The sequence below is a fragment of the Setaria italica genome, chromosome V (assembly GCF_000263155.2).
Source record: "Setaria italica strain Yugu1 chromosome V, Setaria_italica_v2.0, whole genome shotgun sequence".
NCBI classification, from domain to species: Eukaryota; Viridiplantae; Streptophyta; class Magnoliopsida; order Poales; family Poaceae; genus Setaria; species Setaria italica.
This window is the reverse complement of record NC_028454.1, coordinates 40,960,536-40,987,269: the sequence shown is the minus strand read 5'-3', so window position 1 is coordinate 40,987,269 and position 26,734 is coordinate 40,960,536. Positions and strand designations below refer to the sequence as shown.

Sequence of the window (26,734 nt, the reverse complement as noted above, 5' to 3'; positions counted from 1 at the left end):
TGCAATCAACTGATGGAGCGTTAACGAGCATATGTCACGTACACCCAATCCAATCGGGACTCTTTCTATGCTCGGTTCTGCTCGTCTCCACGATCACGGGATCGAGACGGAAACAGAAAACAACAACAAGCAATCTCGCATGTCATCCGCGGTTATATTCATCGTCTCGTCTGCGGTAGGATCATCTGATACGCGGCAATTCCGGATGTCGATCGCCGCCGTCGTGTCAAAAACGCCCCCTGTCGGCAACGATGATCCAAGACAGGAGCAGCAAGCACCGGCTCCTTGGATCGGAGCCGTGGGCGTCGCTGCCCCAGGATCTGCTGGAGCTGATCGCGTGGCGGGTGCTGGCCGGCGACCTGCTGGATTACGTCCGCTTCCGCTCCGTCTGCTCCCACTGGAACTCGAGCACCGTTCCCCCGCGCGGCCGCGGTCTCGTCGACCCGCGCTTCCACCCGCGCCGCTGGATGCTGTTCCCCGAGGGCTACGGCCTCTACCCCGGCCACCCCAATCTCGGGTGAGTTCGTCACCTCCCGCTCTTCGACGACCACATCGTCATCGGCTCCGCCGACGGCCTCCTCCTGCTGTTCCGTCACCCCGACACCGCCATCCGCCTCCTCCACCCCTTCACCGGCGACATCGCCGCTCCCACCGGTGTTGCCCCTCTGGCCACAGATTATGGACATTGAACCACACATCTGCCGCTACATGACCGAGAGTATGAAGCTTCGCGAGCTCGGTGTCTTCCTCAGGGGAGTTTGCGCGGCAGTTACTGTGAACGCCGCCGGTGCTATCACAGTCATGCTGTGCCTTGACACCAAACGTCGTGTAGCCTATGCCGCTACCGGCGACCGGCGATGGTCCCTCTCGGCCTGGAAGCTCCCTCGTTTGCGAGCAGTAACTATGTCTTTCCAAGGCAAATTTTATGCCATGGCGGTGAATTCTGCTGACAAGAACAATGTATACATCTGCCGGATTGATCCGCCACAACCGAGCGCCGAGGGTAACCACTCGCTGTCACTGCCGCCACCGAGGATGCTCGTCAAGTCTCCGCTGGACGGAGGTGTACGTCGGTACAGCCCGCCTGGTAGAATGCGGCTCGGAGCTCATGGTTCTTGGCTTCACTGACGTTTCACTTGCACACTTGGTAGTTTACAGAGTCTCAGACCTTACCAAGGGAAGAGTTGCTCCTCTAACGAGTATCGGAGAGCATGCTATCTTCTCTGAGGTGCATGCCTTGTGTATCTCCGCTAAGAGGTTCCCCTCTATTTTGGGTAACTCTATCATCTGCAAAAATAGATCATCTCGAATGGTTGAGACACATGATTTTAATCCATTGTTGGGAAGACGGGCTGTGCGACCAGCCCACCCACTTGTTGAGCAATACGACCTAGGTAGTGACACCTGGTCTCCAGCCATTGATGAAGACATTGTACACAGTGATAGAACACCAGCGAGCCCTTACACACTCGCTCATCATATTTTCACCTGTTGCTGCCGGTATTATTGGTAAGTCGAGCGTGCCCTTTTTTTTCATGAACTTTTCTTATATTCTTTTGGAGAATTAGTATGACTATCATATTATGCTAGAGTTACTGGGATGTTGTTTCGTATTAATTATATTTAGAAAGCTCATGTTTCCTTCCTCCCTGTATCCTTTCAGGAATAAAGGACTCATTATGTGTGCAGCAATAATACCTAATTGGTCGGTGAAGCCAAATTTGCGAATAATAGGGTAATCCCAGTCCTTTTCATCTATTGCTTTTGTATTCCACAAGTAGTGCAATAGTTTTCATGTAATGTTCCAAAGATATGACATTATTTCTAGCAAAACCAAACAAGCCATCGTGCTGCCATAGCCTTCATTTTCTTAGGGAAAGGTTCAATTTACAACCGTCAATTTTCCCTGACGAGTCTAAATTTCAACCTCCAATTTCTAAACCAGATAACATAGAACCCTCATCTGTTTAAATCCTCAACATAATAGAACATGTCCATAAAAAGTTTGTTCTTTTATTTTATTCTTAAACATTTTAGTATACTCAGTGTATTGGCTTTAAATTGCCTCTGTCCGTTTCTTCCATGGACATCCTTTACTTTGTAATTTTTATTATCTTCAGGGGTGATGGGTGGATGTGACCGGTTGGACCCACATGGTACCTGAGATGTTTGCAAAAGGATGAGTACTAATTAATTATTGACATAAGTTGTAGTTCATATCTGCATCACTGCAGCAAGCTATATACGCTCACTTTATAGTCGTTATGTCATGAGTTATAATTGAAAAAAAAATCAATGTGGCCATATGTCATGAATAAAGAATTATTGAGCCATGTTGCCATTATCACTTCATGTGAGAAACAACGCCTGATGATAGCCAAGTAAATGAAGTAGACATGCAGTGCTTTCAATATTTTGTTGACATATGCACTGATTACATGAAGTTATTCAAATTAAACTGCTAAGCATGCTGGCAGTAGCTGTGCAGATAGAAAATAGCATCGGTCCAATTTGATGGTCCATGTACAGAGAGATCACCTATTGAATTATCAGTTCATAGATAAGATTACAGTCCTTGTTAAGCTCAATGGTGTAGGCTGGTCTCATTGTTACCTGCTCTTAATGAGCCATGTTCCTCAGCTGTCGACGAACAGGAAATTTGTCGTTGTAGACTTGTAGTCATTGTGGTGTTTGATTTTGTGTTTATGTACCTTATTATGTGGAATGTAGATGAAACTTTGTTTGAATTTTGATGTAAGTAAATTTTCCTCTTAACTGCTCTTATATGCAATGTAAATGAACACTTTAATTTTACCTTACTCATGGTTTTATTTACAATTTCAGCTACAAGCTTTCGATGGTTTTCTGTACGTATCTTATGCAAGATCTTGTCTTCAATTGTGTATGATGTTGCCGATTTTTTTTTAAAAAAAATCTCAATAGTAAGTTGTATGCTTGTTTTCTTGTTCCATTCCTCCTCAGTAAGGTCCAGCAACATGTTGACAAGTGCTGCAAAGCTAATTATTCAACAGCTCAAGAAAGTAAGCCACCTGAACTCACCAGCAAGTCCTTCTCGTGTGTTGACTTGCTTTTCAGTATGGTATTAATCCCCTCAAAGGTCGCACAGGGTCTTTGTGAAGTTGTGATTTAGATGTATTGATGAGGGGTTCTTTTAATTGTATAAAAAGACACTGTTTCGAGCAGGTTCCTTCTAGGCTTGCACGCATCCTAATCTGAAACGTGCAAGCGTCTAATTTGATTTGTTGTGTACTCCTGTACCATTTAGTTGAAAACACGTGCGTACAGTACTACACCAGAATTGTATCTCCATGCTACATTGTCTATTTGTTTGGTGAAATTACTCGAAAGTCGCCTGATCAGATGGGGAAAAAATGTCCGGATATTTTGATTAGTTGACTCCACGAGTACTAGCAAAGGAAAACAAAGCAGAATGAGCTTGCAAATCTTCTTCCTGCATTGCCGCAACTACATGCTCTTGACTGTGTAGCGGTTGCTGCCACTGAAATGACAGCTGCTAGTACTAAAGGCGAAGAAAATTGAAAGTGTTTCTCCGATCCAAAGTTGCTCGAACTCATCTCCCATCTCGATTGCAAAGTCAAGATCTTCGTGTGACTGCGGTGTGCTTGATTTTCATTTGCGTTTTTGACTTGCATGCCCTGAGCTGATCGAGCTGTACGTAGCTAGTGTTGTACGGGATCACGCCATCTGCAGAAGGTTCCCTTCTGAACTGCTGGCACTATTGCTAAACTCAGATGTTCAAAGTGGAAAACGCCTGCAATTTTCCAACCATTACTAGAACTCTAGAAGTAAGATCGTGAGTTACCCACGAAGTCGTACCTTTCTAGAGCACATACTGCGTAATGGTTGGACGAGATGGTTTTCTTCCAAAATGTGGGCTGCGGAATTCCATCAACTGGCAGTACAAGCAATGCGATCAAGTTGACACCTGGGAGACGAATCCAGACTGATCGTGCTGGCCTGCTACTAGCACTAGCACCGATTAGAACTTGCGCAATTGCAAGCATGACGTAGAGAGATTCCTATTTCGAGTCGAACGCACCCCTTCAGCCCTCGCCGCCGGCCGGCGGCACCCACATGCCCACACGTCGCCACTCGCGTCGTACAGGTAACTCCAAAGGCCTCCGCAGTCGCCGTGGATTGGCAGCGCGGCCAGCCGCATGCATGTGCGTCGTTTCGCAAAAACAAAGCCGGCTGGAATACCAGCGCGATGAAGTTGGACAGAGTCCGGATACCCGCGCGGCGCTGGATGACGCTGCCCAAGGGGCAGATGGAATTTTTTTCATCCATGTGTAGTGATCGTCTGATATGTGTTGGCAAAGCCAACTACCGTCTACTATAGCTCTATTTTAAATAAAATCCACTGATGTAGGAGGTGTGGAGTCAGTTAAACTCTTTTCTTTCCCCATTGAACTTTTTGGCTCGTATAGCGTGTTGAGCACCAACTAGATTTTTTTTAGAAAGGTAGCATGATACTATTGAAAATCGCAAGACGCCCGAGCTGCTCCTCCTCGGGGCGACTCGGGCGGACCCGAGGCCCTAGCACCGCCAGCCCCAGCCTCCGTCCCTCTCCTCACCGCCGCCCAAGCAGGCAGGCGGAAGTCCATCCGGTTGCAAGGAAGGTGGCGGCGAGGTCTCTTCTCCCTCGTGCCGGTGAGGCCCTCTCGTTTGCATCGACAGTGGTTATGGCCGGTCAACCGATTTCGACCATCCGGGCATAGATCTGCCACCCTCTTGGCCTAATCTACTCCCTTCGGGGCCGGATCTAGGCTCGAAGCTGGGGGAGCGGCGTCAGGATGCGGTGGCCGACGGGCAGCGCCAAGCGGCGGCGGCCCTGCGGCTGCCGGTCCGGACCAGCGGAGGGCGGTGCGGCTGTGGTAAAGGATAGGCGAGTGGTAGCGATGGCGGCGGCACGGAGCAGGAGGCGGTGCGATGACGGTTGTGTGCGGGAGTGGAAGTAGGCGGAATGCGTGGGGGTTGGCGGCGGCCGCACGAGCGCATGGCGGCGGCCCTGTGGCAGCTGTGCGAGGCCAGCGGCGGCTGCACGCGAGGAACAGTCTGGAGGTGCAGTACGAGGAAGCCTGTGGAGGTCTCGAGAGTGGATCTGCGCTTTCTAGCACACGGCTCAAGTACAGCTATTGGGGCCGGTGGCTCTGCAGCGACGTGGGCGAGGGTCGGTGCGAGGCGGCTGCACAGGGTTGCGAGGCTAGCGGCGAGGAGGGTGTAGGCAGTGCTGGCGGCGGCGGGCGCGAGTGGAGCCGCACGGTGTGCCGGTGGCTGGCCGATGCTGGAGTGACGGATCTGGTTCCACCTGGACAATTCCCGGCGTCCCTGCGACCGGTTCTGGCCTCCCGCGGTCCATGGCTGGTCATGGGCGGCAGCACGAATGTCGCGGAGCCGCGCAAGCACGCGTGTGGGTGGTGGTCGCGTGCAAAGGTATGCTGCAAGAGGTTGCCTGGCGACACTGATGAGGATCTGCGCCGGTGATAGGGTGGTGTTGCTGTCGACGTTGGTGATGAGCTGGGCTGTACGGAAACACCGACGAAAGCCTAAGCTAGTTATACTGGCTACGATGACAGCGACGCCCTCGGGTACCGTTTCCCTCCTTGGAGGCGTTGTCTTTGTGGTTTTCCGGAAACCATTCTTTGGCCAACGTCTGATAGGTTTCGCCAAGGTGGTGGGCCATTATCTCTTGAAGCTTTGGGTCCACCTATGTGGGCAACTGAGATTCCGGCGGCAAGGTGGAGGTGAAGTTATTGGAGCAGCTCGGTGGCACCATATCACCCCCGGTGGCAAAGCAAGTCCGGATCTTTGGCGTGGAGTCCAGCGGTGGAAGTGGTGAGGCCTCCACGCGTTCGAGTTGCCTTGGAGAGCTAGAATCCGGTGTGGTGTTTTGGTTGTTTGGTGTGTACGGTGCTGCAGCGGTGCTTCAGCGTTGGGTCCTGCATAGCGGTGGCCTTTTGGTGTGGTGCAGTGTGCTCCCCTTTTGACTTCTTCCGACGCAAGGCCGTTTTAGGAGATCGAGGATCGTGTGTGCGTGACCTGAGGACGATGACGGCACGGTGGAGGTGTCATGGTAGCGACACGGCTTGCAATGGACTGCGACAGCCAGTCCTGCATGGCAGCGGCTAGTTCGGTGTGGGATATCGTCAGGGACGACGGCGCTTGCAATGAGGGCTACTTGTCGGCTTTTTTTCCCGGGTTGTGGTGGTGCGATGTGGTGGTTCAGTGCTCAGGTGTTAGCATGCGGCTTGTATTGATGTCTCAATCCGACCGGCCATAGAATTTGTTTTGGTTTGAGTTGAGTTGAGTTTAGCGTGATCTGTGGAAGGTTACCTTTGTGCGTTGTTGTTGTACCCAGTTTGGGTTTATTCTTCTTTTTAATATAATAAGCGGTTCTTCGTTCGTTAAAAAAATAGATACTATTAAGAACAAAGATCTTTTCTTTAATTTCACCAATGATTTGTGTTTCTCCTTCTCTGTTTTGTCTCTGTTCGGTCTCTTGGTCTTCCCTCTTTTCTTAGACTTAATTGATTGAAAGGCAGTTAAAAAATAAGGACTTAAAAAAACAAGTCGGGATTTATATTTTCCTTATTTTTAGTGTCAATCCATGAATATATATCATTCCCCTTGGTGAGATGTTTGCACTCTTACTTCGTTTTTGTATATTTAACACTACAATCTTAGTTATGCTCAGGCTGTTTGTTCTTTAGTTATCATGCATGCAGTATATGAGATTGTGAATGATGATAGATAATGGAAAATGGAAAATGAAAAAAATATGGCCATATGTCATGAATCCTAAACATTAAGCCATTTTTCTATTTTTGCTTCGAGTGGTCATCATACAATGGTTCTTTAATATGGTTACATCTTACTTTCTATAGCTTCTTAGTGACTTAAATAATCTGCCTCTATATTAATTAAAACTTGTGTCTAATGCTACTGTTTACTAAATTTATCATTTCTGAAGAATGAAACCTTAGTGGTGGATCATATTATCCCTAGTTGTTCACTGGAACTAAGTTATTCCGAACAACTCAGTAAAACGGGGAGCAAACGGTAACTATTGGAGCATGTACCCCTCTTTTATTTGAGCCATGGTAGAAATATATTAAATTTTGAACTTACGACGTTTTATTAAATTTGTGTCTAATGGAATCTCTTGTGTTGACGTGTGCGTGACATAGCCTAGCTGATAGTTCTCTGGTAAGTCGCTAGTGGTTCTTTCCTCACTAGGTTTGTAGCAGCAAGTTGAGGAACTAACTGAAACAGATCTTTCAAAAAAAAAACTAACTGAAAGAGGGCGTTTTCGGCCCGTCTTTCCTGCGTGTTGACTCCTTCCCAGTGGACAGATTAGTGTTTGGTAACTCATCATCTCATAGGCAGCAACGAGATCTTTGTGATTTTGATGCGCTGGTGGGTTTGCTGACCAGACACCGACCTCTTGGCTTGCAGTGCACATCCTAGTCTGAAACAGATATTGTTCTACTGAATAGTACAGCCGTGGAACTGGATTGGAAAGATATATCCGTAGTATGTGTGACCATTGGTGTGGGGAAAAGTAAACATGAATTGTATTGGTATCTCGTCTGGATTTGCTGGCTGTACCTCGTATACTTGTCGGCTGTACCTGGAAAAGTTGGCTAGCTGACTCAGGGATGGTTGAAGCTTACTCCTGCTAGGTTAGAAACGAGCGATCTTAGAAAATGTGCTCTCTGAAGCATCTGAGAAGGTTCGCCTGTCACCTGTAAACTGAACATGTCAAGGAAATATTGCAGACTCAACACATAACAAAAGAAAAACGCTGCTGCTGCAACGGGTTACGCCATGAATCATGCAGACATCTGATGAAGAAGATCAGAGGATGGCTTTTGCACTATTGGTTTAACATGGCTTTCGTTCAGAGAGTATGCCTTTTCTTCTCCACTAACTTAGCAGCAACGCAACGTGAAGGAAGGTGCAGTGTATGAGGGGAAGCAGCATGTTCATCCTCTGACGAGCGAACGACCTGAATATGAAAAGGAGCGAAGCTAAACTCTGACGACCTGGGATTGCTACGCCAGCTCTGACGCCATCCACGCAGGTAAAGTTCTTCTTCCGATAAGCGCTAACTGCAGGGTTAACTGTGACATGCTCGCATTCCTTCATTTGATATGACTCAGCGAGTGCTGGAAACTTGGAGGTCTTCGCCACACCTTTCCGCAATTAGGAGTCATCAACTCATCATCCATGGCATACACATGCTGTTGACTGTCTAGTAACTCGCTGTCACTACAGATCAAGATATAGCTAGTGTAAAAAGGCAAAATATTCCCGTAGCGACCAAGAGCTGAGCCATCGACCGATTGATTGACCCGTGTGAAACCGTTTCTGTGACGATGATCCAAGTTGCACGGGTTCCACGTCGCCTCCATGTACCCAAGTCCATGCGATCGATCGAGATGTGCTTTCCAACTGCGTTCTTGACTTCCATGCATGCCCTGAGAAGCTGACGTGTTCTCCTGAAATCACCCTGCATGAACAGGTCGCCGTCTCCAACATGTACGTGCTTGTCTTAACCAGCACTGACGCTGCTCCGATCCGTCTTGAATCGGAATGTGAGAAATAAAATACACGATTTTCAACGGCTATTCGGGTACATCGTGCATCACGGCGATTGCGAATTGGCAGGAGAAAGTCCTAATATTTCTAGAGAATGAAAAAATACGTAGTGTACTCCACCTGGACGACCTAATTTCCCTTGAAAATCCTGTGGCGCTGGCATAATCGTCCCATCAGCTGGCAGTACACAGACAAAAGTGTCCAAGCGATGCAAGAAACCGGCCGCCGGCCGGACATCTGTACCACTAACAATTCCACAAGTACTCTCCGAGTGCACAAGTCGCAGGATTAAATATGCGGAGCTGATCGACTTCTTGCAGCTCTCACCGATCGTGCTTACAGCGACGTGTAAGAAAAAAACTGATGCAACCATGACCTGGCCAATGCAAATTACTAGCTACTACTCGTCATAGACTAATCCAAAGCAAAGCAAAAGGGAGTTGGGTGGATCGTGCCGGCCGCGCTTATCGTCGTTGGCCTTGCGTTGGTGGGTCTCGGTTTTGAGAGTCCGAGTCCAAGATCCGGTTCAATCTTTATTAGATCGTGGGCTCGCTCGTGGCTGTCGTGATTTCCTGGTGTTTAGTTTGGGTGGAAAATTAAGCGGGAATAGTGGTGGTTGGTGCAGCTCGATCGGACTCGTGCGCACACGCATGAGTCTTGCAGGCGACGGGTCTCGTTCTGTACGTGTTAGTACAAAGCTTAGCTTTTGGGGGCACATTTCAAGACATGGTAGCTTGCGCTGACTGCTGACCGACACAGTGCCTGAATCATGCTTAGTATGACCTCGAAACCGAGCTTTTCTTCTTTGGTTTCGGCCTTCCGGGAGCCTTTCAAAACCAAACAGCTATGAAAACGTGCACGTGTTTTGATCACATGCTAGAAGTTTTTGGCCCAAGTGTGGTTGGAGAAATTATGGGAGTGAAAATGCACAGGCGGCCGGTCCATCGTTTTCAGTTTATTCTCGTCTCCAAAAAAAATATTGGTCAAATAATCGCCCGTACTACGTTTTGCCGCCAAGACGGCAAGACCGGGGCTGCACTCTACCTAACGATGGGTACGTGATGCAGGCGTCAGTACTTGATCACTAGTTCAGTATGCTGCCGCATGCAGGACCGGATCGACCAAACTCGCAGCTCTCAGGTTCAATTTTCCGCGTGCGTGTTGTCTACGTGGACAGGTTAGTCGTTGGCCGGGATACAGTTGGCGTCTGGAGTAGTTAGGTGAGTCACCTACTACTACTACTGATCGATCTTCGAATAAAGTCCCAAGGAGATTTGATCTTACGACTGTTTTAGGCACCTGGTGGCTGGTAAAGTTAAGGATGAGTGCATGACGGCTAACGCGTTGACATTTGACTCCATCGGCTAAACTTTTTTTTATCTGATGCACAAGAAAAGATTGCGCATTCGCGGAAGCACCCAACTGGCTGCTGCTGCTGCAAGGCTGCATTATTTTTTTTCACGGGGAAACGGACGTGAGAATAGTTTGTACGTTCAATCAATATGACTACTACGTTCATTATTCAAACAACTCCAGCAATGAACTGATTATAATTAGCTAAAGTCCGAATGCGTGATTGACGATTATGGATTGGATCGATACTCCGATCCCTGTCAAAGAAGTTTAGTTGGCAGTTGGACAATGGATTGCACAACGAGTAGTATAACCTGTTCAGTCGTCGACTCCGGTTCCTGTCAGATGCCTCCGATTAACCGGCATCCCCAAACCATCTGGAAAGGAATTCAGCAGCAGCAAACTGTACCTCACGCGGCAGTAAACTTCTGGCTCGGATAATCTTCTCCGCTGGTCCTGACAGAAATCTCAAATCAGTACGCCGAATTACGGAGATGCTATAGTCAGACACTGACGCCACTGGTACGTTCTAGACGATTGCGATCGAGTCGACCCAATAAATGTTAAATGGAATTGAACCGACTGTACCCGTAATCGATGAGTCACCGAGACACCATTACCAACCGGCCGTTCCATGGAGGAGGATCGGAGGTGTGAAAGCCGTGGCCGCTCGGGAGTAGCAGAAGTAAAACATGGCGAACGGAACGGGACGACGCTCGGGAGCACGCACGTCGCCCGCGCCGGCGCAGCCTCTCTAGAAGGGTAGCGCCAGTACGAGCCGGGGTAGCCACACAGCTTGATCGATGGACACACCCATGTTGACTGAGACATCGCGACTTCACGAGGGGTGTCCGGAGGTAGCAGTAGTACAGCACACACGCAGCTGTGGTCAGAGGCACTCTCCAGCGCTCGGAATAGTACACACATCCACGTCTAGAAGCAGACCAAACGGGAGATCGGGTCGTTTCAGTCGAGTCATCACCAGGTATAGGCGTAGTAGCTAGCATTCTAGCAACTGGGCGAGTCGTGCGTCGTGCCCCATTTCTTTTGCGGAGTCGTACGTGCAGTGCAGGCGGTCTGAAACGGACCCGACCGGCCTGGCACCCAATTCCAACGCCGCCATGCGCTGCCGCTGCTATATATACGACCGCCTGTTGCCCCCATGCCCCGCACATTCCCCGACATTTGCGCGTATTTTTTTTTCGGTAGATCAATAGCTAGCCATGAGCAAGAGGGACAGGGCGGCGTGGGAGGTGGAGGCCGGCGCCGCGGACACGGCCCGCCTGCTCGTGCTCCTCGCGCAGGCGCAGCAGCAGCAGCAGCAGCGCCACCTCCTGCAGCACGGGCACGGGGCGCCGTTCCCATCGGCGCGGGGGCCGCACGGGCGCGTGTTCGAGTGCAAGACGTGCAGCCGGCAGTTCCCGACGTTCCAGGCGCTCGGTGGCCACCGCGCCAGCCACAAGCGGCCCAGGCTGCTCCAGCCGCTGCAGCAGCAGCAGCAGCAGAGCCCAGCGGCCGACCACGCGGAGCTCTGCCTCGGGCGCCAGCCGCTGCTGCTGGCGCCGCAGCAGCCGGCCAAGCCGAGGGTGCACGAGTGCCCCGTCTGCGGGCTCGAGTTCGCCATCGGCCAGGCGCTCGGCGGGCACATGCGGCGGCACCGCGCCGAGGCCGAGGCCGACGCCGAGGCGCATAACAACAAGGTGCAGCGACCGGCGCCCGAGAAGGCCTGCGACGTCGCCGGAGGGATCTGCCTGGACCTCAACCTCACGCCGTCGGAGAACTGCGCCAAGTGCCGGAGCGTGGCGGTGCTAGGCGGAGCCGGGCAGGGTGTACATAAGACGCTCGCCATGTTAGACTGTTCGCTCTAGTTGGGCCTTTGATTTCCGTTAGACTGCACATAATTTTTTTTTTCTTTCATGGTTGTTGTTGTGTTCGTCACGGTATACTGTTCCATTGTTACTTTCTGGGGGCACCCCCAAATTCTTTCCAAAATACATGTTAGATTTGTTTTAGACTTCTGTAATTCTCGGTTTCTACCATGGAGTTGTTAGGTATATTTATAGGCTAGGGTAGTTTGAATGAAATAGAGATGAACCCTTCCCATTTCCTTGGTGTAAATAGTAATAACATGCTATGCGTTTCCATTTGACTAAGCGGAGAGAATTTACCGAAGTAACAGTTCTGTACCGCTTTGTAATAATGGCGTTCAAACAGTTGTTATTGGCCAAGTTCAATATTTTCTTGCTTGCCCGTGGACATCGCTTTTCATTCCAATTTTAATATCCCTTCTTTTTATTTTGAATAAATGCTAATACTTTGATAACCACAGTAGTGCGAAACATGCAGGCTGAATTGCAAGGCTGTCAGGATTACCCTGTACCTTCAGCTGGTCAGAGTACACCAAAAGAAACGCAAGAAGATGAATAAAACAAAGCAGAATGAGTTCGACAGTTTCTGATGGATTCTTCCCTGTTTTTAAGTGCATTCAACAATCAACGTGCACTCAGAACAGTTCAAACTTTCATTCACCCACGTACATGGAAGAATAACCGAGATTTGCCTTTTTCAACCAATTTTACAATATGAAACGAGATGTGCAAACTTACCATATAATTAACCCCTTACGGTTTCAACTTAAAACTGAAATGAAACAATAACATCCTTTTCACTTTCCTCTTGATTTTGAATGTCAGGATTCTCAATTTCTATAACTATTTACAGAACTATTTTAACTTAAAATTTTATATAGAGATAGAATAAATTGAGGAGTACATGTGTATACTCCTTTCAGAATTTTTTATGTGATTTGGTGCCAACATCAAAGCTGTCTTGTACTTCTCACAGCGTATTACCCGTATAAAATCCACATCATTCAATTATTATTTCTTCTTAATGATGCAAAGGAAACAAAAACAAGAAAACCATCATACTGTGTATTGAGGAAAGATAATTCTTTTAAAAAAACTTGTACTAGTTGTTCAATCAGGTGTCGTGATCTGACTATAAGCATTGCATAATACACAACTACCAATTGTGGTATCACTTTCAACAATCATGAAGTCAAAAGTTTTAGCTTGTCAAAGGTCCAAATAATTGGCATACACGCTCTATTTAAAATAACTGGTCTTAGAACATGTGCAGTCAAATTATTTTAAATATGACTTCTGATATTATTTTGTAAATATTCAGATCAACCATACGAAAAAGATGGATCTGCGCATATAATATCATAGAAGTTTTTTTAATGCATAACTGTGACTATTAATGTTCAATGCAACACTTGTGACTTGATGTACTATTATATTATACCTAGATAGGTAAACTAGAAATGGAATTATTTAAATTTGATTACACAGCACTGCAAAAAGTAGGTGTCTCGATTGATTGCAACAAAACATGCAGTAACACCCCATCACAGCACCACCATCACCCCACAAGAAAAGAAGAAGAAAAAAATAAATTGCAATAGTAAACTGAAAAGGCAAGAGTGGTTGTTGCACAGAATGGAAACAAGTAAAGAACAAGCACATCATGATTATCTTCTTGACATTTTTCCTACAATATCAAGGAAAAAAGTAAGAAAACAAAGCTAACATAGTTTAGGATAATGAAGACCAAATTCCTCATGAGCCACAGCAAGCAGATTTCTGAGATGACGAGGCCTCGGCACCTTGATCTTGTCTAATATTGACTACCTTATCCTAAAAACAATAAGATAGTTTTCAAACTCTGAACAGAGTAAATAAATTTCACGTGCTCATAAACACAAGCCTCCATGTAACCATACCTCAGGCTTGGAATCGGTTTCAGAAAGTCTCTGCTTAATGTCTCGGGCAATAGAGAAGAAAACTTGCTCCACATTGAGGTTAGTCTTGGCACTCTGAAAGATACAGCACGAAGCAAAATCAGAATAAGTTCGTCAGTGACACAACCAAACAACACAGCGCAGGTATTTACAGTCTCGAAAAACTTGATGCCATATTCATCAGCTAGTGCTTGCCCTTTTGCAGTAGGAACAGCCTGCAATAACAACCAAAAAGAGAAGTGAAGCAGTAATTCAAAACTAGTAGCAGATATCAGAGCCCATACAAAACTAGTAGCATATAATAGGGTTAGGGGAGCTTGGATCAATACCCTTTTACTCTCATCCATGTCAGCCTTGTTGCCTACCAAAATTTTATTCACATTATCAGAGGCATGCTGCTCGATGTTGCGAATCCAATTCCGTATATCTGTATGTCAAATGAACAAGACTATCAAAGACAAAAGAAAGTAGGCAAAATTATCCACGTTGAAGATTTAAGAGATATATAAGGGCAATACTGTTGAAAGATGACTCATCAGTGACATCATAGACAAGCAAGATACCCATGGCTCCTCGGTAGTATGCTGAGATAAAAAGGAACTCAATTGAAAATAGGACTGTCAGTATCATATAGTTTCATAGGACTGGTCACTAGCACACAATGAAACAAGTATAGCACCTGTAGTGATAGTCCTAAATCGCTCTTGACCAGCTGTATCCCAAATTTGCAATTTAACACGCTTGCCATCCAGTTCAATCGTTCTTATCTTAAAGTCAATGCTGCAGGCAAACAGGATTTAAGGTCAACAGGCAAAGAAGGAAAACTTGAAGCAACAGAATAAGAATGCATAATTACTTATCAGGGGAAGTTGGGAAGAGATAAATAATGTTTCAACATAGAACATACCCAATTGTAGTAATAAAACTAGTAGTGAAGGATCCATCGGAGAACCGCAGTAAGAGGCAACTTTTGCCGACACCTATGTACAGAAAAAAAACAAAGGAAGGGTTCAGGGGATTGACTCATTTGTGAACTGAAGAAATAACAAAGTGAGAAAGTGAAAATGCAGAACAAAATTCCCTCGTAGGTAGCGTATTTATTGTACTTTACAACAATGTAATGACCAAAGAAAACTCATGTAGAGTCAGATGCTAATCATGTCCTAAAAAATTTAAGTATGCCAAATATGTCTTTTGTTATGCATTTTGGTTTATTATGACTTATGCTCAAAAACTCCGTCTCCGGTTCATTTTCCTTAGCCAATCTCTCTAGCCTATACATGGTCTTATTATAGCTTATAAATGATGTCTTTGTCACTGATTATTGGATACCCGGATGGTCACGAACACCACACGTGCACATGTACCTGAAAAAACGAGCAACCCCCTGTAAACCTTTGAATTCGCACCATTTTTTACTACAGCTGAAAACATTTTATGGACATACTTACTTCAGGAGTGCAGCTGACTGGATGAGATATTGTCCTTGTCTACATGCTTGGGAAATGCAACATAAGCTAGCCTTGTAGATCATAGTAAATCTCCACTCAAAAAGAAAAAAGATCATAGTAGATCTTCCAAACAAACAAACATTTATTCAAACACAGAATCAAGCAATTCGACTTGCATATGGCAGACCTTCCACAAGTCCACGATTCCTTCAGCAAAACACAATGTTCTTCTGCAGTAATAGACAACAATGTCCCCATAATCCCTGGTAGCATGTAGTCCAAATTTCACATAATATAACTAATAACTTCTCTTATCAATATCCCATTGTTATCTTCTGTATCACTCCCTTATTCAACAAGCTGTCACTTATTACAAAGGCAGCAGGTAATCAAGCGCAGCTATGATCATGTACCCGCAACTCAACGCCAGCAAGTAAAAGCCACATGCTTCTGCTAATCCGCTCTAAATCCAACAAATGAAACAAACAATCCACTAACAGCTAGCGTAGCATTTCGTCACTGACCACTTTCCAGCAGGCTTGCGCTCGCACGCAACCAACACAGATAACAAAAATAAAAATGGCAGGCGGTGAATCAAAGCAGGGACATGTAGAACGAAGCACTCTCACTCACCGCTGTCGCCGATGAGCAGCAGCTTGATGAGGTAGTCGTAGTCGGCGCGAGCCCTCGCCGGCGGCGCGGCCATCGCCCTCCCGCCCGACCACCCCGACCTTCAACCGCGACGCGCTGGCGAGTACAGGCTGGGAGAGAGAAGCGCGAGGTCACTGATCACACGAAGCAATCGAAGCAGCAGCAGCGGGCGCGAAGCGGCGGATTTTTACCAGCCGATGCGGGGAATCGAATCGCTTTGGATTCGGTTCTCAGCGGGGGTGGATCTGAGGTAATCGTAGGAACGGGTGGGTTGTCCTTTGGGGGTATTTTGGTCAATTTTGGGCTGTTATGACCTCGTCATGATTGGGGGTGGTTTGCGCCGCTGCGGTTTTGGACTTTTGGTGGGTCGCTTGCAAAGGCTGCATGCAGTTTTTCTTTTACTGGCTGGGCCGTGTATGCCTGGGGATCATGGGCCGCGCAGCACTTCATTCAGATTCACGTGACGTGCTCGACGTGCGATTTGCAAATTACAGTGTTTTTTGCGGGCAACAAATTACAGTGTTGCTCGAGCTAAAATCTTTTTTTTTCGAAAGATGCTCGAGCATATCTCGTGTAGGTCGAAAGATTTGCAAAGAGCTGGGTAACAAAAAGAAACACCAACTTGAGCTTACCTAGCCGGAGGTGCAGATCGACTTCACTCCAACTCACATCGTCAACACACCATGACACGGCAGCAATTTAACGTTATATTTTTCACTAAATTAACCTTTTCAAATAGATATTCATATGGTTAATAGTTTTTATTTATGATGTCTGTACTCATGGGGAAAGGAAAACGACCAAGCAGGCAAGATCATCAAGTGCTAGAAGAACAGATCACTCTGAATGACCTGGTATATACTGCTAGACGAACAAACAAAGCACCAGGCAAGACTCTTCTACGTGACGTCGTGACCACAGCTAACCCTAACCAGCTTTCCAGCCCATGCTTCGTCAAGCCACTCCAACTCTACGTCCAGAGAAAGGCACGCAAAGGCATGGAATATCCTTTGAATACTCGAAAGCGAAGCAAAGCATGGAACAGGAAAAGGGGAGAAGTTTCCATGTGCTCAAGAATATGCTAAGGAAGATACCGCATTCCGGTTCGCGAAAAAGGCCGTCACCCACCTAGGCTTCCACTCGCCGGGACAAGCCTCAAGCTCCCTATATATGCATCCTCATCCAACACCTTCCATGGAGGACCCTTTACCGGGGTGTGCCTCTCTAATCTCTACCCCAACATTGTCCTGATGCCGCTGCCATGTAGTTCAAGCAGGCTGCTCCCTCGGCTTCGCCGGCAGCGAGTGCGGCGGCGACAGCTGCGACGGTGACGGGCTGACGGCGGAGGCAGCTGGTGTTCGGCCATGTAGGGCAACTATACATCTTTGGCAGATCTTCCTCCTCCGTGAGAAGATGGTAATTGAGCGCGTGTATTACCGCCCCTAGCTCATGAGTCACTGTAGAAATGCAACTTCATGTATCCGTTGTTATCTATATTAAGTCAGCAATAATACATCAGTATTTAGTGAAGTACCATATGGTGCAGGCCACTGTATACGTTTGTAGAGCTTGTTGTGACGTTTTGTTGCTTTTCAGAGATGTTCTCTTTGTGAAGTTTCTTTGTGAAGTTTCATCTTAATTGGTACATCTGATGTCTATGCTCTACGAAACTACATACTAGCCAGCTAGCATAAATTAGTTTGGGAATAACGGCGTATACAGGTGTGAGTGTGTGACCCATATGTAATGTACTCCCTCGTTCCAAATTTCCAAATTGTAGGTTGTTTTGATTTTCTGGGTTCATCTAGACATACACTTATATCTAAGTGGAAAAAATAAAACAACCTACAATTCAAAAGAGAGAGTAGCAAATAGAGATTTTCTAAAATTTTAAATCATATACTTCAGGTACTACATTTCAGCAGCATCCAGACTAATGGCATATTATCCAGGTCATTGACATCTGAAACAAACCAGTTCTGAGTTTCAGACTTCACTTGCACTTGGGAACATACAAGAATTAACACAAGTCAAAAGAGCGTATTTGGAGATAGTCAACACAACGAGAAAGTACCATAGCTTAATTCGATTAAAATCCAGATGCCAACTATATAAGTTGAGCACAGTTTGGTGTCTAACAAGCGAACATTCAACTACACCTCAAATATCATAAAAGCCAAAACATTAACAAAACAGCAAACATGCTTCATAAGCTCATCTCTGCAGCTATTCAGACAAAAAAACTGATGCTCCTTGCAAAATTTCCATTTTAGTAGAAGAAACCGAGAACTTTGCCACCAACATTCTTTCGCCTGGCTTCCTCATGGTCCATGATGCCAGCAGATGTAGTCAGAACAATGTAACCAAACTGCAAGTCCCAAGGGGCAAGTTAATCAATTTACCACTGAAAGATCAGCAGTGCCCAAAACACAGACAATTCGTCACAATTTAGGTATTTGGAGTCGGTAACATCGCCAAGCAACAAACCTGACGAGACGGGAGTAGCCTGGCTGTCCATCCCTCAATTTCCTTCACTCCAACATCAAAGCGAGGACTGATGACACCACACTTGTTCAGCCTGCCATTCAGTTCAACCACAATTTTTCCTGCCCTGTGATCATCCACATACTCAAACTCACCAATGTAGCCTGCACAGCACAACAAAAGTATCAGGGACCCCATCCTCCATGAAAGCAAAAATTGTTAGGATAAAAATTGATAACTAACCATGCTTCTGCATGACCATAAGAAACTTGATAATGACCTTGGATGACGGCCTAATCATGACTTGCCGCTTCCCACGCTTCTCAGCATTATACATGCTCTTCAGAGCATCATTGAGAACACTGACTCTAACCATAATGACCTTACCTGCAGAACACCATCAAAAAAGTTGTGAAAGGCAGCTTAAGAGTGCAACCATTCTAAATAAGTACAATTAACCAAAGTGTAAAAAACAGTCCACGATTCAAGGTCAGATATAAATTATTTTGTAAATTGATAACCATATTGAGCTACAACTGATACCGAAGTTGACATGAGACAGTCAAGACCCATTTATGTTGGCCAAAAACTAAGTAACAGAGAAGCTGCAGACTGCAATACAACACTAGCAGATTGGCAGTCAAGAAGAACCAACATGGAAGAATAAGCCTCGTCTACCTTAACTAATACTGAAGTGCCAAAACCACAAAAAAGTTGATGAATTGAACCCAAGTGTCACAGAAACCAACTACTCCCTCCGTTCCAAATTGTAAGTCATTCCAAGAATCTTGGAGAGTAAAAGTATCTCAAGTTTGACCAAATTTATATGATAATATAATAACATTTATGATGTTAACTAAGTATCATTAGATTCTTTATCAATTATATTTTCATAATATATCTATTTGATGTCATAAATCTTTATATTTTTCTCTATAATTTTGGTCAAACTTGAGATGCTTTGACTCTCCAATATTCTTGGAATGACTTACAATTTGGAACGGAGGGAGTACTACTATGTACGGCATTCAGAACAGCCTAGGCAAGTGTGAATGATCTTCCACAAGCTAAAAAAACGCACATTAAATGTAAAAAGTACTGAAACTCGTTCTTATCAGTTATCACAGTACAGACAAACGCAAAACTGGCTACGGACAGAAGCATAGCATCAATATGATCCTCCATGGATGAATACACACTAGCTAGAGGTGACGAGCCAAATACATTCCGTGCAGCAGAAGAGTTGAAACTTCATTTCATTTCTGGATTATGGAGGACTTCTATAAGCAGGCAGAAACCAACGAACAGTAAAAAGGACTTGGCAAATCGTAATTGCTACATACCAACTTTCTAATGTTATTGCACGGCCAAAAGTGGAATGCTATTACATCGCAAAGCAAATACATAAAGCAGATAAACCGTGCATTCCAGTTGGGGCGGACCCAGCATAGGACATGGGTGTACGCATGTACACTCGATAATTTTTGCAAGCAAAATCGAAGCTCTTATGTAATAGTATTGTAACTGGGTGGGATCCGAATACAGATAGCTTATATTAGGGTTTGTGGTGCTCTGTTCCACACAGCAGGAAGGGTGGAGAAGGGGAGGGCATACCTGCTGGGTGCTCGTCGCCGGCAAAGGGCCCTGCGAAGACCGAATAGCGCCGCCAAGATGAGGGGGAGGGGTGAAACGAGGGAGCAGCGCGCGGCGGCTGCTGGAAAACCGGGGAGGGGAAAATGAGGGGCTAGGGTTGGGGCAACCTTTTGTATGGGGGAGGTGGGGGAGTGGTGCGGGCCCTTAACAGGCCGTTCCCGGGCCGACATGCGGTGCCACGCTAAGTGGCCCAAGCACTGCTGCTGTTTTGGGCTGTGCCCAGGCCCCCATTAGGCGGTTAGGCCCGGCCGCAACGCGCAGAATGACTCTCTTTTATTATTTGTTTTCTTCCTTTACCGGTTATTAATAATAACAAGTTAACAACTATATAACAAAATTTGTTCACATCTTAAATTTAAGCATATATACCCATTATTAACTTTTTAGCATTTTAATGAACTTTTTTCTAGGAAAATACAGTACAATACAGTTCCTTTTCTTATTCACGACGTTGGGAATGCTGAGGTGTATCTTGTTTTATTCTCACACATTATGGCGATGCACACGAGCGCGGAGGGGACACCAATAATTTGTACAAGGGTGGGCTTATCATGGCCCGGTCGATGGAGCCATGTGAGCAGCCCATGTGAGGCTGGACACGAGGGCCAGGATTTTGGAATCTACTAACATGCACGGGTGCCATCTTTAACAGTTAAACACCACTGGCCTTATCGATTCTTTTCTGGTTGCATAAGCATCCAGCTCGATCAGGGCGTAATACAGAAAACAATATGAAAAAAAAAAGAGAGATTCCGTTGTGATAAGAGAGTAAACTGAGTGAGGGATATATGCAATCAAATCAGTTGCAGATTTGCTAGCACTGAAAACCTGAAATAGTCGATATATCGAGCTAATAATGTTATCAGAAACTTGCAATGAGAAACCGTTAGGCAGGATTTCGATCCGTACCGGCACACTTTTTTATGAACTGGTGATTACTCCTCCTTCCTCTGTGATTGGTTTCGTTGGCGGATTCCTTCTCCCGGTTTGCACGTGGGGTCTCAGTTAACAACGCCAGAATGGATCATGAGTGCAGCACTTACCCAATAAAATTGGCGGGCTCGGTCCTAAGATTCCGGTACAAACGCTTCACGAACACCATTTGTTTTACCTAGCAGGAAGCTTCCTGGAGACATCGTATACGAGCAGAAAATTCATATGCCCTGCACTCGCCAGGCAAGTCGGCAGACAGTACGTGCCAACTTGATCGCAGCTTGCAGGCCCAAGTTGAGCTCAGCAGCCATGGCTGCAGAGATCGCACGCTGATGTGGTGATGTAGATCCTGATGAGGCGCCAGATGAGCGCCCATTCAGCAAGACGCCATTCCTCTCGCGATCAGGGATTCAGGGGAGAGCCTGACGAAATGCTGGAGGGCCATGCAGACGCACGTCTGCACATGCATCTGCCACAAGTCAGCGCCCTCGGGAAGCAGAAACTGTCAGGATGTCAGATCCGTGTACGCATAGGCCGGCGGTGTGAACGTACAAATTACTGTACAATTCTGTACTGGTGAGATGCTGAACTGCTCATGAAGTGTCATGGGAAAACATTTTCCTTCCCCGACCTCGAGCATGCGCCGGGCAGGCTATATATAGCAGCCACCTCGTCCTTAGCTCCCAAGCAGGTAGCTCGAGCACTCTTTCCTCTGCCTAGTGGAAACAGCCGCACGAGGCCAAGCCCTGTCGTTGTAGGTGTTGTTGAGCGCCGCAAAGATGTCGCAGAGAGCGGGCAGGCACCAGAGGCGGGCGTCGCAGAGCGTGTTCGTGCTCCCGGAGAACTTCGCGCTGGAGGACGTGCCGGCGGCGGTGGCGGAGGGCGGCGCCGAGCAGCGGAAGCCCGCGGCGGCGGACGCCTCGGAGCTGCAGGCGGCCAGGCAGGCGGGGCGCCACCGGCGGGCCATGTCCATGGCCGTGGCCTCCAGGGACCTCGAGATGATCTCGGAGGACATCGGGAGCTACAAGTACGGCGCGTAGAGACAGACCGCATCCGGTGGCGTGTGGTTTGTAGCAGCTGGTACGTTCCTCCGGTTGTTCTCTCCTTCTTGGGGTCGTTTAGGTGCAGAAGGAAGTGGCGGTGTTCTGTCCTGTGCTGTGCTGTCGTTGAGTCTCGCGATGTATCGATGCGTCTTCTCTATATCAATGCAATCTGTACTTGCCTTCTTTGTTCTTGATCTAGAAGTAAATAAAAAAAAATCTTCAGCTTCAGCGTCTCAGGTTACAATGGAGTAATCCAGGCCACAGCCTTCAAACATGGTCCTCTCTGTGTATACAATCGACCAGCCTGCAAGCGGCTCTTCAAATGTGCAGTCAGCATTCTGCTGAAGGCTGAAGCTACCCGTAACTTCAAATGTGCATCCTGCTGAAGCTAATAAGCTAGGCTATCCGAAGCCATGGCGTGTCTGCACTCTGCAGGTGGTGGGCTCTGACACTGAGTCCGAGACTCTGAGGCGCTGGAAGTCTGGAACAGCTCGTACGCTGCAGCCTGACACTGTCCACGCAGGCGGTCGCAGTACCCTAGGGCGGCAGAGTACGCGCGCGTCCACGTCCACCACTGCATGCGATGCGCCGGCACGGTGGCGCACCCTCTCCCTCCGCGAGGGCAGTGCCGGCCATGGATGACGAACCCGCGTTGCGCCTCCGCGAGCAGGGCCGCAGCCCGCATGGGGCCTCGGTCGCTTTGATTTTGTACGGAACGCAGTTGGCCGTGGCCCGTGGCCCTCGGCCGGCCGCGCCGCTTGTGCTGGTGGAGGCGTCTGTCCAGACGCCAGGCGGTGGCGGGCATGGACCCCATGCGGATGCAGCAGAACCGGCGGCGCGCGCGTATTGTGCGATGCGATTCACCGAGTGTGATGTGACCAACTGGCCAAGTCCTTTTTCGTGGATGCTGCGACCTGCGAGCACGCCGCGTCGCGGCAACGTCTCGGCCGGGCGCCCTCGGGGCTCGGGGCGTCTGAACTATGGTCGGCACTCGGCAGGAAGAAGCACGCGTACTTGTGAAAATTCTTGGCTGTCCATTGTCCCAGCGTGGCAGAATTGGCCTTGGCAGGTCACGAACTACCGACGAACCCGCTTGTACATCGCAGATTGGTGAGCGTGATGATCGGATGGCCGCTTCTCTCTGAGATTAGATGCCTCATCACTGTTACTATTTGTCTTTTGGCGAGAGTGAAACCACCAGTCACCACGGATCGCAATTCGCAAGAAACGCGATCAAGGCTCACCGGAAAGAAGGCCCAGAACGGTGATGGACTCTGACGGCTTCGTGCAATTCTTTCACGCTGCCTTTCGATGCGGCGCAACAGGCATGAGGCGTCACTGTCAGCTTGTCATGGTGGCAAAGTTCGGCGCGTGCCATTTTTTAGCTTGTAGCAGCGCAACAAGCTCAAACCCTCAGGAAAAACATGTGTTTATTGGTAGAAAAGCAAAGTTTCTCAGCCTCAGGCTGGCCTAACTAGGGTGACCTTTCGGGAAAGGAGAGGACACTGGTTCCGGCACGCATCGATGCCCAATTCTGCGTGTCTCCGGCAAAATTTGCTGTTTGCCACTTGCCAACTGCAGCATGGTGCTACCCGTGCCATGCTGCGTTTTGCTTCGGCAGTCCGATGGCATTGGCGCGGCATGGCACCTCTGCCCGGCACCGGCATGAATTTGGCAGCTCTGATGCCCGGCTTTTTTTTATTTTGACCCTTTTCGCGAAAAAATTTCATAAATAGACCTATAGCGAAACCAATTTCAAAAATGGACCCTTAGCTTGGCGTCAGGAAGCTATAACGTCTTGGCGCCCGCGCCTCCGACGTGGCGCCGAGGCTTGGCGCCATAGATCTTAGCGCCAAGGCTTGGCGCCGCCAAGCCTGGCGCCAAGCCTCCCTACATATACCGCCACCCTTCTTCCTGCCCGAGAGTTCCTCCTCATTCTTCTCGACTCTCTCGGGTTTTTACTCTCTCTACTTCGCCCTAGACTACGAATCGATATTGTAGCTTAGGAAACTTTCATTTGATCCGTGGATCCTGAAGAGCAAGGTATCCTCTCTCCCTCGTACCTTTTTTTCGCATCGATTCGCTATATATTTGTTGCATTTTTAAACTTAGGGTTTCATGCAAATGTAGGATGCCGAGGCATGGAAAAGTTAAGAAACTAAGGTAATCTCAGCGCACGTAGTTATGTTATATGCTCATTGTTGTGGATCAAATGAAAAAACCTTAATTGTAGGTTTATTGTTAAGTGCGTTTGATTCATAGAACGAAATAAACTAAATTGTAGTTATGGCGCCAAGAAGACCGGAAATACCTTCGATCAATTGCCTCTGCCTAGTGGTGTTCCAGTGCCGATGTACTTTTGCGGCGATCCTTGCAAGGTAGCCAAGTCCGATGAACATGCCACGTATAGGCAGAGGTATTAGATGTGTTCCAACTTTGCGTTTGAATCTACACTTCGTCAGCGCCGCATTAACATGTTGGTAAGGAATTTTTGTTGTCTTATAATTATTGTCCATAATTTTTTTGTTTTATAACAATTGCATTTGTTGTAGACCCCTCCACCGCTATGTGATTTTGAGCAGTGGGTCGACACTGAGATCAATCCTGAAGACAAGGAGTTTTTGGAGTATATGATGCGCTGGGATGCAGAGAGGAAGGAGGTGTACGAGAAAAGGCTCATAGAGGAGGCTGCGGAAAAGGAGCACAAGGAAGAGGAGGAAAGGAGGCGCGTTGCTGCGAACAGGGAGGAGAGAGAGAAGAAGCTTGAGCGGGCACGCCGAGCGAAAGCAGCGGTTGAGGATAATCCCGATGCCTTAAGGAAGGGAAAGTGGCCTCGTTGCACTCAATAGCCATATTTAGATTCTAGTTCTATGGTTTATTTATGAACAATATTTTCTACTATGAGACTTTTATTATGTTGTCATGTAATAATGCACTTTAAGTATGGACACGCAATTTGTAGACGACCTATGTTTACTTTGCGATGTAATGCACTTCAAAGTTGTAGTCTAGTGAAATTCCCGCAGAAAATAAAAAGGGTACTTGTTAGCGAAATTTCGGAAGAATTTTCCCTACTTTTTGATGCAATCCATACAAAATTACGAGATGAATAGTGAACATAAATACAAACATACAAGCATATAAACATATGACACATTCATAATAGAATCCACAATAGTTCAGAATGAAAGTCCATATATACAAATAGTTCATATAATACAAAGTTCGCAATAAAAACCGTCACTGCCTCCTAGTCTTACCCTTACCCTTGTGACCAAGGGCGTCGATTCCTGGAGTGTAAGGAGAACATAGGCGACGTAGTATTGTCGTTGTCAAGATCAGCGGATCAAGACTTAGACTAGTAAATTTCTTTTATGCGCGTAAGCCTCAGGTGGTTGCGCGGGAGACACGGATTTAGACTGGTTCGGGCAAAGGAAGCCCTACGTCCAGTATCGGGGATGTTCGTGTTGCCCACGCGGGGTTCTGTAGTAGGGGGTTACAGATCGACGAGAGAGGGACTGGTCCCAAGTCTCTTTGGTGCTTGCGCTCTCAGGGAGAGTTGTGGTGTACTATGGCGTGAGGGAGAAAAAGCCGATCCCCTCTCCGGCCCCGGGTTCCGCCTTTTATACCGCAAGGGGGGTGGCCGGAGTTACATTTGGGATCGGATCAGAGGACTGTAAAGGGTAAAGCGTAGAATGGTAAAAGTAGCTGCAAGAAGGAGGAGCAAGATCCTAGGCGTCCGATGCCTCTGTCGGCCCCTGACGAGTGCCGGCGCGCATGCCGGAGGGGGTGGTCGCCGTGTGCCAAGTGTTGTTGCTCCCTGCATATAGCTACTTCGATGCTCGTAGGTATCAGATCATGATGAGGGCGTTCCGTCGTTACCCCAGTGTCCGTTTGGGGAGGACGGTGGATGCTGCTGTTCAGGCGACGGGTGCTGAGAGGGAGAGTGTCGCATCCGTGCTGCTGGGCGCGCGGGACCCGAGGGTACGCGGGGCCCGAGGACAGGCCGCTCTCTCTTTTGCTCCGGTCGGCGCAGGCCATGAGTACCCTGCGGCGAATGGGAGCCGGCCGCCTGCACTGTAGCCTGTACATAGCGGTCGTGCACGGGTACTTGCGCCGGGCTGCGTGAGGGGCGTAGTCGCCCTGCCCTCCGTCAGTCCTGCGGCGCATTTATGGCGAGGCCGACGGGGGGACCCACAGGATTTTGTCTGTCTTGTCCGTCTGGACCGTATCCGAGGGGGATGCCTCCCCCGGGGGCCCCAGTGCGCCCGACCCCTTCGCTTGGGGTCGGACGAGGCGGAACTCCGTGGCGAGGGGTCTGGCGCCCCCGACCCCGGGGTCGCAGTCGGGCGAGGCGGAAACTTTGCGGAGGGGGGTCGGGCGCTCCCGATCCTGGCGCCTTGGTCGGGCGAGGCGGAGCTCTGATTACGCTTAGGTGGGCCCGGGCCTCCGCGTCCGCTTCTTTAAGTGGTGTCTTTGGGGAGTGTTGATATTTCCCCCCAACAAGTATAGTGCCTACAACCTGTGTAGGCTGAGTTAAGGGAGCCTCCTGAAGCTGAGACGGGCCAAGCTCCTCGGCCCTCTGCTCATCGTCGTCGTCGTCGTCGTTCTCATCCTCGGATGCAATTGCTTTCGAACCTGAGGGGCCTTGGCTAGACGTACTGACGCCTCCTTCGCGTAGGGATGGAACGTGCACGTCTCGCGTCGTGGCAATCCTG

General features: G+C 47.9%; 4 protein-coding genes across 5 annotated transcripts; 2 read left to right on the top strand and 2 right to left on the bottom strand.

Annotated features, from left to right (window-relative positions):
- The first annotated feature begins 11,163 nt into the window (after window positions 1–11,163).
- Window positions 11,164–12,242, top strand: LOC101786361 (zinc finger protein ZAT12). Its single transcript, XM_004970457.2, has one exon. The coding sequence runs from the start codon at window positions 11,220–11,222 to the stop codon at window positions 11,862–11,864; it is 645 nt and encodes a 214-aa protein (XP_004970514.1). The 5' UTR covers window positions 11,164–11,219; the 3' UTR covers window positions 11,865–12,242.
- A 1,113-nt stretch (window positions 12,243–13,355) lies between these two features.
- Window positions 13,356–16,217, bottom strand: LOC101785671 (ras-related protein RABE1c). 2 transcript variants are annotated; one of them, XM_022827247.1, is made up of 10 exons: window positions 15,886–16,191; window positions 15,253–15,482; window positions 15,134–15,168; window positions 14,709–14,781; window positions 14,481–14,581; window positions 14,320–14,385; window positions 14,131–14,228; window positions 13,954–14,016; window positions 13,784–13,876; window positions 13,356–13,697 (listed from the first exon to the last, which is right to left on the bottom strand). In XM_022827247.1, exons 2-10 carry the CDS (start codon window positions 15,366–15,368, stop codon window positions 13,620–13,622), a joined length of 723 nt encoding a protein of 240 aa, XP_022682982.1. In that variant the 5' UTR covers window positions 15,369–15,482; window positions 15,886–16,191; the 3' UTR covers window positions 13,356–13,619. The 2 variants fall into 2 exon arrangements, with proteins under 2 accessions (XP_022682982.1, XP_012702082.1); XM_012846628.2 differs by lacking the exons at window positions 15,134–15,168; window positions 15,253–15,482 and having other exon boundaries at window positions 15,886–16,013; window positions 16,095–16,217.
- A 1,737-nt stretch (window positions 16,218–17,954) lies between these two features.
- LOC101785268 (40S ribosomal protein S15a-1) lies at window positions 17,955–20,119 on the bottom strand. The gene is made up of 4 exons (XM_004970454.2): window positions 20,002–20,119; window positions 18,631–18,774; window positions 18,391–18,551; window positions 17,955–18,271 (listed from the first exon to the last, which is right to left on the bottom strand). Exons 2-4 carry the CDS (start codon window positions 18,761–18,763, stop codon window positions 18,173–18,175), a joined length of 393 nt encoding a protein of 130 aa, XP_004970511.1. The 5' UTR covers window positions 18,764–18,774; window positions 20,002–20,119; the 3' UTR covers window positions 17,955–18,172.
- A 1,530-nt stretch (window positions 20,120–21,649) lies between these two features.
- LOC101784877 lies at window positions 21,650–22,244 on the top strand. The gene has a single exon (XM_004970453.2). It carries the CDS (start codon window positions 21,753–21,755, stop codon window positions 22,011–22,013), a length of 261 nt encoding a protein of 86 aa, XP_004970510.1. The 5' UTR covers window positions 21,650–21,752; the 3' UTR covers window positions 22,014–22,244.
- Window positions 22,245–26,734: the final 4,490 nt, after the last annotated feature.